This window comes from Serinus canaria, chromosome 2 (genome assembly GCF_022539315.1).
Source record: "Serinus canaria isolate serCan28SL12 chromosome 2, serCan2020, whole genome shotgun sequence".
In the NCBI taxonomy this organism is placed as follows: domain Eukaryota; kingdom Metazoa; phylum Chordata; class Aves; order Passeriformes; family Fringillidae; genus Serinus; species Serinus canaria.
The window spans coordinates 44,047,762-44,067,029 of record NC_066315.1 but is presented as its reverse complement, the minus strand read 5'-3'; the positions used below and the strand labels follow the sequence as shown (position 1 = coordinate 44,067,029).

Here is a 19,268-nt window from a genome sequence, read left to right as displayed (position 1 = left end):
GACACTCTACCAATCTGAACTTTGCAGCTCCTGGGTAAGGGCTGTAAACAACTACTGAAACAAGGAATCGAAACTCCTTACATCCCCAAACAGCAGTGGAGAAGCCTTTCAGCTAACAGGGAGATGCCACAACAGAAACAGGTATTAGAGGCCACTCCAAGAGCAACTCTTTTGCATCATTTGCTAAGGTCTTTGTCTGTCTGTTCTCTCTACAGGACCATGCAGCAATTTCATTCCAGAGCTATCTGAAACCAGCACATTTCCACTGCCTACACCTGCCCTAGGCTCTGTAAAAGACCCAGGGTTTTCCATTTTAACACTGCCAACACTGCCAACTTTCCACTCTTCAACACCCACAATAGCAAAGGTAGGTATGTTTAGTACTGTCCTAATTCCCATGGGCATTAAGGCTCCCAAAATGTCACTTGAAGCAACCTGAAGAAGTGCTTGAAGTCAGCTGTTTTTCACCCATTTCACAGTGCCTTTGCAGACACCATTTACACCTTACCAGTTCCTGGTCCTCCATGGGTAAGGAGTACAGGATGGAGCAGCACGATGACCAGGTAGCCAGGAGAAGCAAAACTATGTTCTGCATGCCAGGCACAGTGATCTCCTGAGGCTGCCTTCCTGGCTTTCTACACTCCTCTGGAAAGCCACTGACAAGCACAAGAGCCCCAAACTATCCACAACTCATTAAATTCATCCATCCTCTCCCCCTGGGTCAGGCAACAGGCAGGCTCTGCTGAGAAGGAAAAATGCCTATGACAATGTACATATGGGAATTGACACAGTTACTTCCAACATGCACCAGTGTGACTTACCAGATGTATGGATGGATTTCCTGGGAGCTCTGCAATTTCATTCTCTTTTGTGTACTCATCAGCAGACCTCATTTCAGATGAGAACACATCAGCATATTTCATTCTCTTCACTCCTAACTTAACGATTCCTCTAGTTTAATGGTCTTTTATTCCTTTCCAGACCAATACACCATGGGAAATGAAACCACAGACTACACTGACTTGCCAGTGACAACAGAATTTGACTATGGTGATTCAACACCATGCATGGGAACTGAGGAAAAACACTTTGCAGCAAAATTTTTGCCACCTCTTTATTCTTTAGTGGTGATATTTGGCCTGACAGGCAACATGCTTGTTGTCCTTATCCTGGTAAAATACAAGAGGCTGAAGAGTATGACTGACATCTACCTGCTCAACTTGGCAATTTCTGATCTGCTCTTTGTATTTTCCCTCCCTTTTTGGGCTTACTATGCTGTTCACGACTGGATTTTCGGGGAGGCACTCTGTCGAATTCTGTCAGGTGTCTACCTCCTTGGCTTCTACAGTGGCATCTTCTTCATAATCCTGCTGACCCTGGACAGGTACCTGGCCATAGTGCACGCGGTGTTTGCATTGAAAGCCCGGACAGTTACCTACGGCATCCTCACCAGCGTCATCACTTGGGCTGTTGCTGTTTTGGCTTCTGTCCCTGGGGCAGTATTTCACAAAACTCAGAAGGAAAATTTAGGCTATACTTGCAGTGCTCATTATCCAAGTGATTCCACAATTAATTGGAAGTACTCTTTTATTTTAAAGATGAACATTCTGGGACTTATTGTTCCAATGTTAATCATGATTTTCAGTTACTCACAAATTCTAAAAACATTATTGAGATCCAAGAATGAGAAAAAACAGAAGGCAGTCAGACTTATTTTTGTAATCATGATTTTTTACTTCATCTTCTGGACACCATTCCATATTTCTTCTTTTCTACATACATTTCAAAATTCACTTTTCAGCCCAACTTGTGAACTTAAAGGTCAACTGGAGAAAGCAATTCAAGTGACAGAAACAATCTCAATGATCCATTGTTGCATCAATCCTGTGATTTACGTATTTGTTGGACAAAAATTTAGGGCTTATCTATATATCTTTTTCCGAAAGCAAGTTTCACCTCACCTTTGCAAAAAATGTCCAAGTCTGTATCGAGAAAAGTTGGAAAGAGCCAGTTCCACATTCACACAATCCACTGCAGAGCACGACATCTCTACTGGACTGTAAAAATACATCAGTACATTATTTTGCATCACTTGCTTTGCCTTAAGGAGTGGCACATCCTCAAGGCATCCTGGGTCACATCAATATTTAAATAGGACCCAGACAAATATGATCGTGCTTTTTTACAAAAATCTATCCACTGAGGTTTATTGAGAGGGGAATACAATATTGAAAAGTCTAAGAGGTAGTAAGATCACAAGATCTTACTGGGACCATTTAACCCAAGAATTTTTCTGTTTTGCTAATAGTGCAGTCATTTCTAAACATAATCCTTTAACAGCTATAACTAAGTTATAGCATTTTGTTTTTTGCTTTTTAATTTTATGTCTGCCAAATCACCATTCAGTTGCTGACTTTTTCCAAAGTGTGGTTTTAATCAGCAACATTGTTATTTTTGTGGGTGCAATTCTTCAAGCAACTGCATACACCAAGTTTACTGACTGTACAACAAGACAATGATGCACTCCTAAAAAGTGAGCTGGTTTCTGACAAGTCACATCCCTCCAAGAAAAAAAAAAAAAAAAAGCAACAAAACGAAACAAATAAAGGCCCTTCAGCAAAGATCTGCATGACCTGAATGAAAATTACTTTGGTATGTGCAATGCAAGTTTCCATATGAGCAAAACATCAGGACTCTCTGAAGGATGTGAGCACAGTACTGAGAACAGGCCTCCCTAGCTCTGGACAGGTAAATCATGTGTAGAAGAAGAGTTGACACAGCAACAGGTGACGCTGGTGTGTCAGGTTAGGCTCTTGCATGGGAAAAACATGCTTTTCACACACACAGCAACTCTGACCTTTGGGATACACTTCTAGGAAGACAGTGGCCTTGGAACTGCAAAATCAGCCGCTTCCAGACAAGGCATACCTTCCTGCCTTCCCAGGAGGAGTGCTTCTAGCCAACTGATGCTTCAATGAGAACTGCATGCTGATTGAAGACTTGAGACCATTGGCCTACTGGTATACAATGGCCATATATTTTTTCCACCATTGAGAGTTTCCCTGTAAAAGAAAGGAATTCTAGGGACATGGGGTTAGCAAAAAAGAGGAAGAAGGAGCATAGCAGACAATTTCCTAATTCAAACTGTAAAGAAGTGCAGGTGAGCACTCTTTATGAAAGTAAGCTGTCCTTCTGGCTTTTTCCCCATTTCCTTGGAAGGGCACAGCTCATGTGTGCAAGGACTTGCTCCTGGAAATCTGGAGGGGCAGGTTCAACTAACCTCCAGCAAGGACATCAGTGGGAATTCCATGGTACTTAAGGTCAAGCATGTGATGTAGATGCCTGAATTGACAGCAAATCTCTTCAAGGTCCCTCAGTGGTCAGTAGAGAATAAGAAGTACCTGAGCCAGAAGCAGTCATGGGATTTAGTCTCAGGGGAAGATTAATTGTCCAGCTGGGGGAGGAGCCTGAAAATGTCAGCTTCTTAATTTGGGTATCAGATGCCTTAATCTAGGTGGTGCAAATACTCTTCTTCATCTTGCCTTAAAATGCTTATTTTTGTTAGCCATTGTAACCTTGTGAGGTTAACAGCCACAGACAAACTACACAAAAGACCAGAAACTATCCTCACAGTAAACTTTCTGGCTTAAAAATAATAGTTTTTCTTTCTTTTCTACTTTCTTTACTGAAACAATGTGAAAGCACCTTTATCATTTTAAAGCATAAATTAGGTCTGTGCAATACAAATCTGACTGTAACGGTGATATTTCTACTGCTGTGTTTAATTGTAAATCCTTCTCTTATTGGAAATAAATTTCTTCCTGTTTTCATGTTAATGCAATGAAATTAATGAAATCAGTGTCTGGAAATATAATTTGTGTATAACCTGTAGCCCACGTTCTCTTCTGTAAGAAAAAGTACATTGGCTTTGCTCTCAGAGTGGAGATGAGAAAAAGACAAATGGGCACTTGCAATACCACACTGCAAAGCAAGCAAACACAGAACTGTCTGCCCAGTCCAGAAGTGTCTGCAGCTGGCACAGCTTTTGTCCATTAACAAACTTGAGAAGAGCAACCTACAATAGCTTTGGAAAAATTCTGGGGCCACAGATTTTAAATTATTGAGATTTGGAGAAACAGAGTTGCGTGTGTTATGAATAGGGAAAGAATGGCAATAAAAGAAGTTACTATATTAATATTGGGATAAAACCAGGATTCTCCATAGACTCTCTGCAGCAAATTTTAGATTTCTTTGCACCATATAGAGTGATCCCAGACAAGCAGTTGCCTGTTGCCCCATTTTTTATGTGTAAGAAAATTAAGCCCTCAAAGTTCAGTATGGAAATATGCTCCTGCTTCACCCTACCATTCTCCCTGTTTCATTGTGCCCATTCCTTTTTTTAGCCTATAATCCACACCTCCTTCTCTCCCCTGCACACTCTTCTTATCTATCCACCACAGGATAAGCAAAATTCTATAACCACTCCCCCCTCCTCTTTTTTTTTTTTTTTTTTTTTTTAAATTCTGATTTCAAACTTCTATTTTGTGCTGCAGGAACACAAATAAACTAAACTTAAACATTATGCTATTGTTATGTGCCCAAGCATGATAATCCTTGATTCTTCATTGCAGCTTTGCACTGTGACATGCCCCTGCATGATAAGAGAGACTTACAGTTATGAAGCTCCAAAACAAACATCTCTCCTTCCAGTGAAAATTACAGGAGGGATAAATACAAAGAATATAAGGACAAATTTACATGGTATCTTGTTGCAGTTTATTAGAAACAAAGAAAGTGCCAGGAGAATTACATGACACTTACCAGGTTAAACAGCACAACAGGCTGTTTAACAGGCTGTTACTGCTCATTTTGAAATTTAATTTTGCTGCTGTTTTCAACTGCTGATGCCTACCACCCTTCACTAGGAAGTGTTTAGTGTGGTCACTGGGGCCTCAGAAGCATTACTCCCTTATAAAGTAATAAAAAAATTTAAGCTAACAGAGGGGAAAAAACCAAACTGGAAATTCTGGTGCATTTAGAATATCTATAGCAACCAGGCCAAAACAAATGCATGCAATATGCTTTGTACCCATATTTTGGTGACACTTGCCTACGCGGAGCTGTACCTTATTCAAAAAATTGAACAGGAGGATTTAAAAAAAAAAGGTTGTAGAAGTTTGTGTCACTGCCAATATGTTCTGTACATCTGGTGTCAGCGGGAGAAATCTTGGTTTGAATGTTTGAAATCTGGAATGACTGATGCTGGGAAGGTGGGACCCCAGCACTGAGAGAGAGGAGGGCAACATTTTTAGAAACACAGGCCAATATGCAAAACTGCACAAACCTCCAAGTGATGCTCAGCTCCCCAAAATTGTCTACAGGGTTGTGCTGGTAGGATACCCATACAACACAACCTATCCTGATACCAGACTTTTTGAATGGAACGCAAACCAAACGGATGGAAGTAAAAGGGCCATCTGGACATACCTTGCAGGGACACTAATATAAGGTATGGACAATTACAGATTATATCTAACCTTTGACTCTTGAAAGTATTTTCTGGTTTCTGGGGGCTGGTGTTGTCCTGGGCATGGATTATTTGACTTGATGTGCAATAAGCTGATTCACACATGCAGTTGAGATATTTTTTTATTTTATATCTGGGCAGAGATGGGTGCTTGGTCATAAATCTGCAAAGCTAGCATATCCCCAAAATGCCAGGTGCTCATTCTTATATGCTTTGAACAACAAAAAAATCAACATTTTCCACATATACACCAACCTAAAGCTGAAGTCCAAGGCTTTGCATTCTCTGATCTCCATTTAAGGGAGTGCACACTTCCTTCACCCTGCATGCCCTTTGAAGAAGGGGGTTTTGTGAGTAAGAGGCAACCATAGTGTATAGGCAGGTATTTAACTCCGTTAATGACTAAGTAAACTTCTTTGGCTTTATCAACAGTTTCATTTTCTTTGTAGCTTGATATATAGTGTCCTCCTATTCTTCCTTCTCAGGTTATAGATTTTGGTTCCTGCATATTTGGTTTTTCCTTAATTTTTCCTAAGTTCTTTAATGTATCCTGTACTATACTTTGGTGAATTTTTACCTCTCTCAAGCTAGCTCATTGCCTTACTGGGATATACTTTCTCATCAAACGGTCTCTGTTTGTCCTTTGTGTAACCTAGTTTTCACTGGGAAAAAATTGGTGTGTGATTTTCCCAGCCTGCTTAGGAAAAGGTCCAGGAGTTACAGGTACACAGTAGGAGCATATCCAATGCACAGACAAGATAGCCCCAAAACACTAAACTCTAGAGCTAGAATTTATGTACTATTAATGTACCTGAAAAAAACCTCCAAAATGTGTTAATTAAAGGTCTGTGTAAAAATTAGATTCTGAGAGATTAAATTTTGTGAAATGCATAACTGTGGCCCAAAAGTAAAATCTATTGCATAATGACAACCCTTTATCCAAAAATTGGTAGAGCATGCATCACAAACATGGATAAAAATAGTAGAAGGAAGCAACGTTCTCTTCCTTGTTGCATAAGGAAACATTGTTCAGTAAGAGCAGCTTGGAGAAAGATAAAACAAAAATAATATCATGACAATAAGAGACAGGATGTGCTACAATGTATAATGACATATGTGACAGATTTACCATGAAGAAACAAACAGCATAAAAATAATAGGTGAAAGAGCTGCCAGCCTTTCTTTGATGTTATTGACAATAAACAGCAATGTGAAGAAATGTTCATCAGCTTTAGAAATGCTTGTGTCTTCCAGAATTTGGTTTTGTTACCTATCTTCTTTTACACCTACGTGGGAAGTGTTTTGGTTTTTTCTCTAGTCTCTAGATAGAAATCTTAGGGTGTGGTACATTGTGCTTTTCCCCTGTTCTCCTCAAAATAATAAATCTCACAGATGTTAAGACTGGGTGTGATTGTGATGGTAGCACAAATGATGAGTCACCAGAACTTGAGAGCCTGAAAGAGAAGGCTGATAAGAAAAAATAGCCTGAGCAATAAAGTAGTTTGAACTGGATGTTTTTATTCAGCCTCTTCAAGACAAAGACATTTTGTACTGATGAAAGAAAATAATGCTAATACTAACTTAGTTTGGACACAGATGTCATGAATAGAACAAGTAACAAGATTAATCTAGTTCATGTTCACTTGTCTTCATTTGACCTCTTCTCCAGATGGAAAGGAGTAATCTTTGCTGTAGCAATAGACTTTTAATAAGACCATTGTGCTCTCTCACACTGTGTATACCTAAGAAAGGTATTTGTCATTCTGTTCCAGGATTCCTTCTTCCCCCCAAGCCTTTCTTCTTCAGGTGGTGCAAGTTTGCAATAACTTGAATGGAAACTGTAAGTTGAAAATTATAATTAACTGTCATAATTATACTTGATGACACTTGTGTATCTCAGTGGTACGTGAGATTTTGGTATGTGTCCTAGTGTAGCCTGTTCGGTACCGGTGTAAATCTCACATAAATTACAACATCTCCTCTGGGAGTGCCATACCACTCAGATACTGACTCTTCAGTGTGATGGGCTGACTGCTGTAAAGATGAATCTCATATAATCAAAAATTGGATAGGAGAGATCGACAAATGCAGCTTGGCTTGACACTCAGTGTACATGGCTGTACACTTGCTGAGTGCCTCAACTTGAGCACCACAGTTTGGGAATGTAGCTCACTTCTATTCCAGGAATATCTTTATGGAGGGAAGGAGCATCACACCACTAAGCAGAAATCCTACTCATCTCTGAATGAAAACCATGATAGGTGAAATTCAAAGCTATAACAGCCCACTGAATCATTACTTTCTTATTTGAACAATAGCTTCAGTTTCTCATTAAAATGATGAGATTCAGCTTAGGTAACGAGTCTTAAAATCCACTGACATTCATGACAAGCAGCAGTGCCCTTTCTCAAAGAAATGCTTGGCAAGGGATTGAGAAAAGCTGAGAAAAATCTGACTTGAAACAATGGATGTGTTGCTTGCATTGTCCATATCTGTGTTCACACACACAAGAAGGAGGCAGCAGAGAAGAGGAGGTGAGAAAACATTAAGATAATCAGTCCCAGATTAGGGTGTTGAAATTTCAGACTGGATGGGAGACCAATTCCTGCAGGAAAGATCTTGTCCTAACAGCACTGATGAACAGCACATCACCCAATACCCCACAAGGGGATTGGGCTTACCTACAGCCTCATGCAAGACCTGACCAAATTTGGCCTCCCAGCAGCTCTGCATATCTGCAGCTGGGGTAGAGCTAATTGTAGATATCCTGCAGGTGCTGGCAATAAAGCCACACACCCCAGTACTTGGGCTGCCAAGTGCCACAGCAATTCACACTCTCTCTGGGGATTTTCTCATCCAGCTGTAAGATGCAGCTGGTGAGCAGACCAAGTGCATTCCCCTCATTCAGCTCTTACAACCGTGAGTGGCAGAGGCCCTCTGTTGGTGTGCAATACTCTTCATCAGTAAATAACACGCCACACTGTGCTTGCTGACCAGACTGAGCTATGGGAACTAAAAGCTATAATCAAGAAAATCAAACACATTAACGAAGCCAATGAATCTGTGGGAACAAGGGACTTTTTCGAAAGACCACCCTACCACAGGTCTTAGTTTAAAGCAGTAGTGGTAGTTGTTCTTTTTACTGTTAGTCAAAATGCTGTAGGCAAGTTTTGCAGGAGCATATTTTAGAATTAAAAAGCTTGATGAAAAACAGGCAAGTCCAGCAACAGGTTTGAGAGTGTTCCCTCTGCTCCTAGTGTGAAATTATGAAAGGGTTTAGAGTCTCCAGTGGGTTAAGTAACATGTAACATACAGGAATCAACGCAGTCTTCAAGAAGAGATACTTAAAATATCTATTAATTTTAGTATGTAGATTGTTTAGAAATTATATATTGAAAAAGTAATTTGACACAATACCTTGCTTCAGAATTATAAGCATTCAGTATGAAAGCAGAGTTTTTTATCCAGGAAAGTTAGGCAGTAATTGGGAACTTGTCTTAAGTGTAGTGGAAACAGTATTAGAAGCAGCTACTTCCACTGACTGTGTAGGGAGTCTAATATAGTCAGTCCATCAAGCATGGTGGGGTGAACATGCCCTTAGAACACCCTTCAGGAGCCTTTAATTTTGATCCTGAAACTCCAGCCTTTAAAGAGCTCATTGGAACAGCTGATTAGGAAAGGAAGAGAAAAATTCATTTGTACTATGGAATAAAGATTAGTCCCTCATGCAAAGAAGGGTTTACAAGGAAAAGAGAGTGAGCTTTTCACTCCTTACTGTCTCCGCACAGATCGGAGGGATAACTCAGAAGTTGTGATTCCCTTGACTTCTGTTAAGGAATGGTAGCATCCAAAGAAAGACATCATTGTTCTTTTGTTTTAAAATCTTTTAAGGATACCAAGGAGTAAGTGCAGAAAAGGCATCCCTTAAGTGCCTTCACTGATGGGATGAAATTCTCAGAACCCTACCAAGAGATGTCACCGTGAGGCAGGGGGTGGTACTTCACCAGGTATCTTCTCAGGGGTTCTCTCTAAAGTGTTCTCTGGCATTTGGTCAGGCACCATTCCCTTTCTCACTTTCTGTATTTTTCCTACCTCCTTTGTCATTTCTTTGATGTCCAGGAAGGATCTAGAAATCTGCTCACAGTGCAGCTTCAGTTTAAAAGTTAGAGAAATCAGCTATGAGAAAGGAAATTGATAAGAGATCAGATTTTATCAGACTTTTCTAAAGCTTAATTCCAAAACATTAGTAACAGTGATGTTTTAAAAGATCAGACTTTATTTCCTAGTTCTTAGATCAGACTTTAGCTTTAGCTTGCTACACAGACTAAGTCACAGTTTTATGAGAGGGATTAAAAAATATAGTTGAGAAGACAAGATGAAAGAAAAATAGGATGGATCAACTATCCTGAAATATAAGGACTGCAACTCAGAGCAAGACAACAGAAAGTGCAGGTAATTCTGAATAGAAGCAAAATCTTTATTCAAAGGCTTCACAATTTCTTAAAGGACAGAAAAACATAAAAGAAATTTAATGACTTAAAAATGTAAAGGGATGAACTGCATTTAAACTGTTCTTGATTCAAACAGGTTAGCTAAAAGAAAAAGATAAAATAATTATATAAACCCTTTTTCTAAAACTATAGTGCTGGGTTGTGAAACTTCAACTCCTAGGAGGATCCGCTAGAATTTCAACATATCTGCACATCTCAAGAGTTAGAAAAGTAACATCTGATGACCCATTTTTAGAAAAAAGAGAACCAGAGAACTGCTCCTTCTTTTTTTTTTTAAATGAGAATAGATTTTTTTGCTTGAAGTTTTCAAACTGATACATCCTTCTTCACACAGGAAGACGCGTTTTTGACCTTCTTTTTTGTGACGGACAAGTCATTTTAGCATTACTCATGTTGTAATAATACAAGACATCACCTGCACCATAAGATACATGGTAAGTCATCTTTGCCTCTTTTATTTTTTTTTACATTTAGTAGCTACATAGGTAGTATGATGTCTGAAGTGAAAGATACTAGTGGAATCCTGCCAGTGTACTCATCTTTAAAAATCACCCTGGCAAAATGCATAACATATGTTAAATGGAATATACTAGTTTTGAAGGACAAAATCATTAGAAGACTTGAGCAGAGCATCCAGGTAGGGAAAGAAATAAATCTACAGTGCTTGATTTGAGTAAGAAACATAATGGAGTATTCCTCCTTGATTTTGTCTCTGAAAATGATGTTCAATGATGGAAATACGGATTTTAAAACTGCAACTTCAAAACAGTTGCTTGAATGTTGAGTTTTTAAGAGTACTTCTGCTTCTCACAGGATGACTACAGAAAAACTAGTGGTGTATTTCAGATACTGATTGGATTCTGTTTACATGCAGGACTTGACACTTAGCACTTTACCTCCATTTGCCACAGCCTTAAAATTATTACCATTTTATGGGACTATGCAAATGAACTGAAACTCACTTTAATAAAATCTTTGCCTCTTAAAACACAGAAAGCTGCGACCTGAAACTCAGCATGAAAGAGGGACACGAGTTTACTCATCTTTTCTATGGTGAGCCTTTCTTTTAAAAAATTCCTGACTGCTAATCTTCTCAAACAGAGAAATAGAATTTGTGTAGCAGATTGCAGGTTTCTGGAAATATTGCATTTATCTAAGCTGTACTCAAAATTATATAGAAATTTTTTAAAAATATAATTTCTTAAGAGATCTTTGTTGACTACCTTTCAGGGCTTTTATAATGATCAGGAAATATAAGCCCAGTCAGATCCCTCTAGTTAGGTGAACAACCTACTCTAGTTAGTGAACTGATTAATCCAGTGAAATGTTCCAACCAGCAGCCAACAGTGTCTCCTAAAACATCAAGATTATAGGCTAAAGCATGAACCTGTTTATAGTTCTTTTTTTCTGGGTTCCAAATTAGTATTTTTAGTCTCTTTTTTTAGTCTCACCAGCATGGGCTGGATACTATACTCAATTCAGAGTAGTAAATACTTTTACAGAGAGACTTGTGAAGCAAAGGCTGGGCTAGAGGGATGGGGCTTGGCTAGCAGAAGAAACTGTTCAAAGGAGAAGCCATAATTGGGCTGCAAAAAGGGTTGTAAGGAAAAAGACAAGATGCAGGGAAGATTTGGTAGTCATTCCAGGAAGGCAGAGGAAAAAGAGAGAAGGCATTGAGATAGCAGTTAAAGGGAAGAAAAGTCTGTCACAAAAAGAATTATCACAGTAATATCAAGGCAGCATTTTGCTATGAATCCTATCAATCACCTACTCATAAAAACCCACTCTCTGCTTATGACTTAGTTGTTTTTTATACCCATATTTATGCATGACCATCCCACAGGTGCAAAATAAGCAAGACAGGGAGTGCTGGGTCTGGCACTCATCCCATAATCCCAGCATACAGCATGGCTGATTTACACATTGTAAATGAGGATACTAAGCTATGTGCAGGGATGTACTGTCAGGGCATGCAACATGGATCTAGAAAGTCTAGCTGAAGGAAATCTTAAATATTTACTTGGGAAATGCCCAAGTCTCATCATGTTTTGAAGTAAAGAATTTAATGTTTTAGACCAACCCCCTATATTTTTGTAAGTGTTGCTGAAAGTACCTAAGAAATATAAACCCTTAGCTACTTTAAAATCAAGATATTTATTGACAACAGACAGAGCCACAGCCACTTCCTTTACCAACAAAACCATAACTGCTGCATTGTAATAACTACATAGTTAGTATGACTATGGAAAAAACTGTTTTACAGAGATTGCCAGAGTTTCCTAAAAGACAGCCTTTGAAGAGGTTGACAGCACTTATTTGCCATCAAGAAATTGTATCTGGGCAAAGATGAGACCCAGCAAATTACAATTTGTTAATATTCTCTTACTCCTCATTCTCCAAAAGAAAACTTTGCACCTTACTCAACATACCAAAGTAACGTCTGAACATGGATGTCGTTTTTCTTTTTATTCTTGGGAGCAGAGCTGGTAGCCAGACTCAAAAACTTGGGGAAAGAGCATAAAAACCTTTTGCAAAAGCAGCAATTATTTTTGCACAAGGTGCAGATTTTGCTGCAACAAAACTTCCTCTTTTGGAGCAGATGCATATCTGCACCGTGCAGCACAGGAATCTCCATCAGGAGCTGGCAGCAGAACCTCATTTTTAAGGTCACATACCTAGCAAAGAGCCCCTTCCCCAAGACTTCAGCTTAGGTTTAGCTAAGTCAACTACTTTGACACAGATCAAGGACACTGGCATTTTAAGCAATTTGTTTTTACAGCAGTAAATAGTCTATTCTCCTGAGAGGTTTTAGGCACAAAGAGATGCTTTGGGGATTTAACAAGCTCTAAGTCAGAATGGAGCACTACGAGCTTGTACCAAAAAAGCAGAGCAGGGACCTGTCTCAGTCACTCCAGCCATGGGCTAAGTTTCTTCAGTGACATTTAGACTTGCAGAACTCAAGTGCAGACAGAATGAGATGGTGGTGGTTTTGAGACTGTGGTCTCTGCTAAAGATGCCTGCAATCACACAGGGCAGAGCACACCACTGAAAAAAAGTGCAGTCAGGAAAGAACACCAGTGCATGACATGAGTGTTCAGGGATCACACAGCAACCTGGGCCAGATGCACTACCTGAACTCTAATGCACATCAGACACTGTTGCCTTTGTCTAACAAGAGGCATGACATTTCCAGGAACAGGCTGATTTCAAAACTACCACCATGCCATGGGCAGCCACCTGTCTGTCATCAGGTGTCTGATCAAAGCAGTCATGATGGCACAGGAAGACAGAGCAGCCCCTTAAGCAGACAGCAAGTAGCTCTCTCTGAGTGGCTACCAAAGGTGTTGGTTGCATTTCCTCACTAAGTGACCAGGAAGCACTTTTGGTCCTTCTGACACTTCACAAAATCCTCTGCCCAGCTTCTCCTGGGACACACAGGAGTTCTTCTGTGTTCTCTGGGGGTCTGTGAGAAGACAGTTGTCCTGAGCTTTTCAGAGATCAAGTTAAACAAAACTATGCTTCTGCATCTGGCTCACAGTCCTATCAGGGACTTGGGAAAAAGGGAGGCTTTGGCAGCTGGGAAGCCTGACACGACAGTCACAGCCTTTCTCTGCTTCCCGTGTGTAGCAGAATTTGCCTGATGGCTTTCACAGCTCTGCTGCACACTCACCTCCCAGGCCCTGAATCCTAGCAAGGGAAGGTCAGTCCGTCACAGAGTGCCTAAATCAAAAATAGCCATGGCTCAGATTCAATCCACCATTCCTTTGTTTCTGGTTTAGCCAGGCAGATGATGATCTCTACTGAGAAGGAAAAATACACATGACAATGTACATGTGGGAATTGACACACTGCATACTTCCAACTTGAAGCAGTGTGACTACACAGCTGTATGGATGAGTTTCCTGGGAGCTCTGCAATTTCATTCTCTTGACATGGTAATGCTTGTGTGCTCATCAGCAGACCTCATTTCAGATGAGAACACATCAGCATATTTCATTCTCTTCACTCCTAACTTAACGATTCCTCTAGTTTAATGGTCTTTTATTCCTTTCCAGACCAATACACCATGGGAAATGAAACCATAGACTACACCGACTTGCCAGTGACAACAGAACTTGACTACAGTGATTCCACGCCTTGCCCTGCAACTGAGGAAAAGCACTTTGCAGCAAAATTTTTGCCACCTCTTTATTCTTTAGTGGTGATATTTGGCCTGACAGGCAACATGCTTGTTGTCCTTATCCTGGTAAAATACAAGAGGCTGAAGAGTATGACTGACATCTACCTGCTCAACTTGGCAATTTCTGATCTGCTCTTTGTATTTTCCCTCCCTTTTTGGGCTTACTATGCTGTTCACGACTGGATTTTCGGGGAGGCACTATGTCGAATACTGTCAGGTGTCTACCTCCTTGGCTTCTACAGTGGCATCTTCTTCATAATCCTGCTGACCCTGGACAGGTACCTGGCCATAGTGCACGCGGTGTTTGCATTGAAAGCCCGGACAGTTACCTACGGCATCCTCACCAGCGTCATCACTTGGGCTGTTGCTGTTCTTATTTCTGTCCCAGGGGTAGTATTTCACAAAACTCAGAAGGAAAGTTCAGGCTATACTTGCAGTGCTCATTATCCATCAGAGCAGAGAAATACATGGAAGCGATTCCTCACCTTAAAAATGAACATCCTGGGACTTCTTATACCAATGTTAATCATGATCTGCAGCTACACACGAATTATAAAGACGTTACTGCAGTGTAGGAATGAGAAGAAACATAAAGCAGTCAGGCTTATTTTCATTATCATGATTATCTACTTCTTTTTCTGGGCACCGTACAACATTTGCATTCTCTTGCGTGATTTTCAAGGTGCATTTTCCATCTCTACTTGTGAAGGAAATGGTCAACTGCACAAAGCAATCCAAGTGACAGAAACAATCTCAATGATCCATTGTTGTATCAACCCTGTAATCTATGCCTTTGCTGGAGAAAAATTTAGGAAATATCTTCGCAGCTTTTTCCGAAAGCAGATTGCAGTCCACTTGTCTAAATACTGTCCTGTTTTCTATGCTGACACAGCTGAACGAGCGAGCTCCACCTACACACAATCTACTGGAGAACAAGAAGTTTCTGCTGCATTGTAAGTTGTGTCTAGTGAAAAAACGAAATTGACTCTTGTGAGATCAACTCTACCATGAAAGCCTGCTGAATCTCTCCTGGATATTGTCTCTAAGGCAGCTGAAAAAAAACAAACCACAGAATACATATTTACCAAAGTTTGCATTTGCTCACAGACTTGGGTATTTGTAAATACATGAAAAAGATGCAGCAAATCCTTGACTGGGAGCCTGAGCTAGCAGGCTAACAGATTTTCTGAAGTGAACTAGAGGTTATAAAGTCACACCGGTTCTTTGGAAACATATTCTTGACTTTGTACATCACACAAGATACCTCACTCATTGAAACTCGGTCTCAGTCATATTTTTTACTAGTCTGGTTGTCTATCTCTGTAAATAAGGCTAAATTACTAAGGTCCGTCATACAGCATGGAATGGAATATTTTATTCACTTAGAATGGACTCTGATATTTCCTGGTATATTTTCCTTTGTGTATAGTTGAGTCCTAACCACTTAGATCTTTCTCATAATAGTTCTAACTGCTAGGGGCTAATACCTGAGTGACTTTTGAGTTTGATACTTTTACTAATCTGTTCTTTTACATGCTACTCGTGCTAAAAAGATAATTGAGCTATCATTAAAAAACTAATGTCCTATAGCTGATCAGAAAATCAGTGTGGTGACAGTATTTTAAAAATAAGTATTTCATACGGAGCTTTAACCACCTTGGATCAAATGGGGAGAGTGAGTCAAGAGAGTTTTAGTTTTTCAGTACAGTGATTTTGCTTGCCTTTTTTATAGCCTACATAGGAGAAAAACTTTAAAAAAAATGAATGCAGGCATAATGGCTATTGCTACAACAGTGGTGAAACAGATGTGAAAATGATTTCTGAACTGGATTGACACAGATGTTTTTAGATATAAGTGTATGCTATAAACATTTAAGTTAACAAAACATCTGAATAGGCAAAAATATTCTCTGTTCTACAGAGTCAAGGGCATAGACCATTTATCTTTTGTTTGGTATCATTTGGGTGTCAATGGGGGGTTTTTGCCATTTAGGAGTTTTACAGAGAGGAAAATTTGCATAATTAGTAAGACTGGTGGTTAAATATGACTGATTCTCCATAAAGCTCAGAACCTGTAAAGCATGGGAACACATAGAAAACATGAAATAAATATTGGGCTACTCAAGTGCTTAAGAACATAACATAATCACAGTACTAATTAATGTGGTCCAATTTCTCCTTTTAGCAGTTCTTGTAGTACCCCTAGGACATATGGTATTGGATAACTTTGGAGACAGTAAATAAAAAGTTAATATTTTGTTTGCTGTTCCTATCCAGAAGGGCAATTTCTGTTTCCCAGCTTCTCTAGGCAGCCTTTTAAATAATATTTTCAAATAAGCAAATGTTTCAAGAAGTCTCAAAGAAATTTTACAGTGGAAAGTGCTTGTGAAAACAGGAAGTGAAATAGGGAAATCTTTACTTATCAAACCACTTATTTTGTGTTATTTATTTTGTCATATTAGGCACCACTTTAGAACTACATCCACATAAGAAGTGTAAGAGAAGTATGCCACACCTTCTCATCTCATTTACAAAATTTTCAGCTGCATACTCTTCTTTAAGGCCCTTTGTATCAATTACTTTCTGGACTTAGTACATGCTTTTAAAATGGGTAATATATCAGCATAATGACAAATACACACTTTCTAGTCAGAATGGATTTTTTTGGTTTTTTTTTTTTTTTTTACTTAGAGAATACATTTATGGAAACAATTTTGTATTTTATTCTGCTTTTGACAAGAACTTTCACTTGGTCTTAAAAACACCTTGCCTTTAGGAAACTGCTTTCTCTGGAGGGCTTTGATGCCAGACACAGAAATTCCTCTTTGTCATCCCTTCTGGAGCAAAGCACAACAACCAAACATGCGTGGGCACACTAACAAACTTTCTGAGAGGCACGTCAAAACTGCCCTGATCCTTCTACAGCATGGGCCTCTAATCATGGATCTTTTTAAGCAACAAGCAGCTTCCAGAGGAAAGAGGTGGAATTGAGGTTGGTGGCCCAGCAGTTTGGCAGCTTATCAAGGGTTTCCATCACTTCACTGGAAAGGGATCACACTTCAGCACATGAAAACAAGTCATATTTCAGTGACTGCTATGAACTGTGATCCACATTCAAGGAGACAATTGAAAACACAGTATTTGGTTGTACTGCTGGTATATTCAGTTAAGGACTCTGCCAATAACTGTAATAATACTTTGTATTATGCCATCCAATAAAGTTGGTTAACTTTTCTGTTAGATGATCCTTTTTTGTTCTTGATCCTTCCCCACCTCCATCCCTTCATTTTTTAGAATAGCCCAGAAGAATGAAAAAGGAAAATAGATTCCTCTTCATAACACTGAAAGAACAGGCAGGACAAAATTGGGGTTTTACAAGTGGACTAAGAACCAGCATAATCAAAAAGCCATCAAGATAACTCCAGTGCTCTTGACTGCTTGTCATTAATAATCTAATAATAAATATGGTTTTTTGGTTGTCATTACATTTGATTTTGTTTACATTTACCAATGGGAAAAGCAGTATCTCAGACAATTCACAGTGATCCTAGATTATTTATATTAGTGGGTTTTTTTAATAAATAAGCGTATAAAAGAATTCCAGTGTATTTAGTGACCTAAGTAATTAGGTCATCTAGCTAAAATCTGACGATTACAGCGGACTTGTGCACACACTTCAGTTCTTAAGATTACAGTGCCACCGTCTGGTCTCACTGTAAAGTTTGATGCCAACAGACATGCACTACCCTAGGCAGGCTTTTGGTGCTTTCCTCATTCAAAACATTTTCTAGGATGAATTTCTTCACACAAAGGGTGATTAGGTATTGGAATGGCCTTTCCAATGGGAGGTGTCACTGTCCTTGGTAGTGTTTAAGGAGAGACTGGATGTAGCTCTCAGTGCTTGACAGGGTTGCGTTGGGTCATGGACTTAATGATCTCAAAGGTCTTTTCCAACCTAATTGATGCTGTGCTCTCTTTTCCTAAGAAAATCTCCTAATCTCATGACTCCCCCCACTACAGGCATTATCAGTATTATGCAAACAGCAGCAAGCCACTGTGGTCACTAGGAGTGGAAGGGAGGCCCATTGGGTGAGTAGGCAGGGTCACCGTGTCATGATGCAGGCAGATGCCAAGAGTGTGGTTCAGGATTCCAGACCCTGATCCAGAAGGAGAGCATTTGATGTTCTTGGCCACAGTTTGGAAGGAACAATCTACAAGAATGAAAGTGAAGTGCAAGATCCTACACCTGGGTCACAGCAATGCCAGACACAGCTCCAGGGTGGATGTAGAAGGGATTGAGAACAGCCCAGCAGAGAAGGACTTGGGGGTGATGGTTGATGAAAAACTCAACTCACTCTGCTCTTCTCTGGCCACAGTTACCATTGTGCAACTACCTTTTGGTTATGTATTACCACAGGGGCGTTATCACCATTTCTAATTGGCCCAATCCACCTTTGGATCTGCCAGGGGTTGGCTCTGCAGGACATGGAAGAAGCTTCTAGAGGCTGCTCACAGCCACCCCAGCTACAAAAACCAGGCCTTGCAAACCCAATACCAAGTCTCTGAAGGGGGCCTGCAGGGAAGACAGAGAGGGACTCACAGTCAGGAACTGCAGTGATAGGACAGAGAGTAATGGACACAGATTGAAAGAGGGTAAATATAGGTTAGATATTGCGAAGAATTTTTTTTCCTGTGACAGTAGTGAGGAGCAGCTTGCCCAAGGAGGTTGTGGATGCCCCATCCCTGGCAGTGCTCAATGCCAGGATAGGGTAGAAGGTATTCAGTTGGACGTGTCCCTGCCCTTGACAGGGGAGGCTGGGGCTAGATGCTCTTCCAGGTCCCTCCCAACGCGTTTTCCCTCGGTGATTCCCTGAGCTCCCCTCCTTTCCCTGCCCGCCCTCAGCGAGGCGCTCGCCCCGCCCGCTCTCCCACGCGCGCTCCCAGCGCCCCCTGCGGGCGGAGCGCGGGCGCGCAGCCACGCGGAGCCACCACTCCCGCCCCGCCCACATCCGCCGAGGCCCCGCCCCCTCAGCACCACCCCGGTCCCGCC

General features: G+C 40.4%; 2 protein-coding genes across 5 annotated transcripts; both read left to right on the top strand.

Annotated features, from left to right (window-relative positions):
• The first annotated feature begins 218 nt into the window (after window positions 1-218).
• LOC103812980 (C-C chemokine receptor type 5-like) lies at window positions 219-3,891 on the top strand. The gene is made up of 2 exons (XM_018909666.2): window positions 219-367; window positions 982-3,891. Exon 2 carries the CDS (start codon window positions 993-995, stop codon window positions 2,061-2,063), a length of 1,071 nt encoding a protein of 356 aa, XP_018765211.1. The 5' UTR covers window positions 219-367; window positions 982-992; the 3' UTR covers window positions 2,064-3,891.
• LOC108964817 (C-C chemokine receptor type 5-like) lies at window positions 227-17,458 on the top strand. 4 transcript variants are annotated; one of them, XM_050971245.1, is made up of 5 exons: window positions 5,431-5,509; window positions 7,300-7,367; window positions 10,373-10,472; window positions 11,032-11,091; window positions 14,094-17,458. In XM_050971245.1, exons 4-5 carry the CDS (start codon window positions 11,055-11,057, stop codon window positions 15,173-15,175), a joined length of 1,119 nt encoding a protein of 372 aa, XP_050827202.1. In that variant the 5' UTR covers window positions 5,431-5,509; window positions 7,300-7,367; window positions 10,373-10,472; window positions 11,032-11,054; the 3' UTR covers window positions 15,176-17,458. The 4 variants fall into 4 exon arrangements, with proteins under 4 accessions (XP_050827204.1, XP_050827202.1, XP_050827201.1 ...); XM_050971244.1 differs by lacking the exons at window positions 5,431-5,509; window positions 7,300-7,367 and adding an exon at window positions 9,769-9,979; XM_050971247.1 differs by lacking the exons at window positions 5,431-5,509; window positions 7,300-7,367; window positions 10,373-10,472; window positions 11,032-11,091 and adding an exon at window positions 227-367.
• The last annotated feature ends 1,810 nt before the right edge of the window (window positions 17,459-19,268 follow it).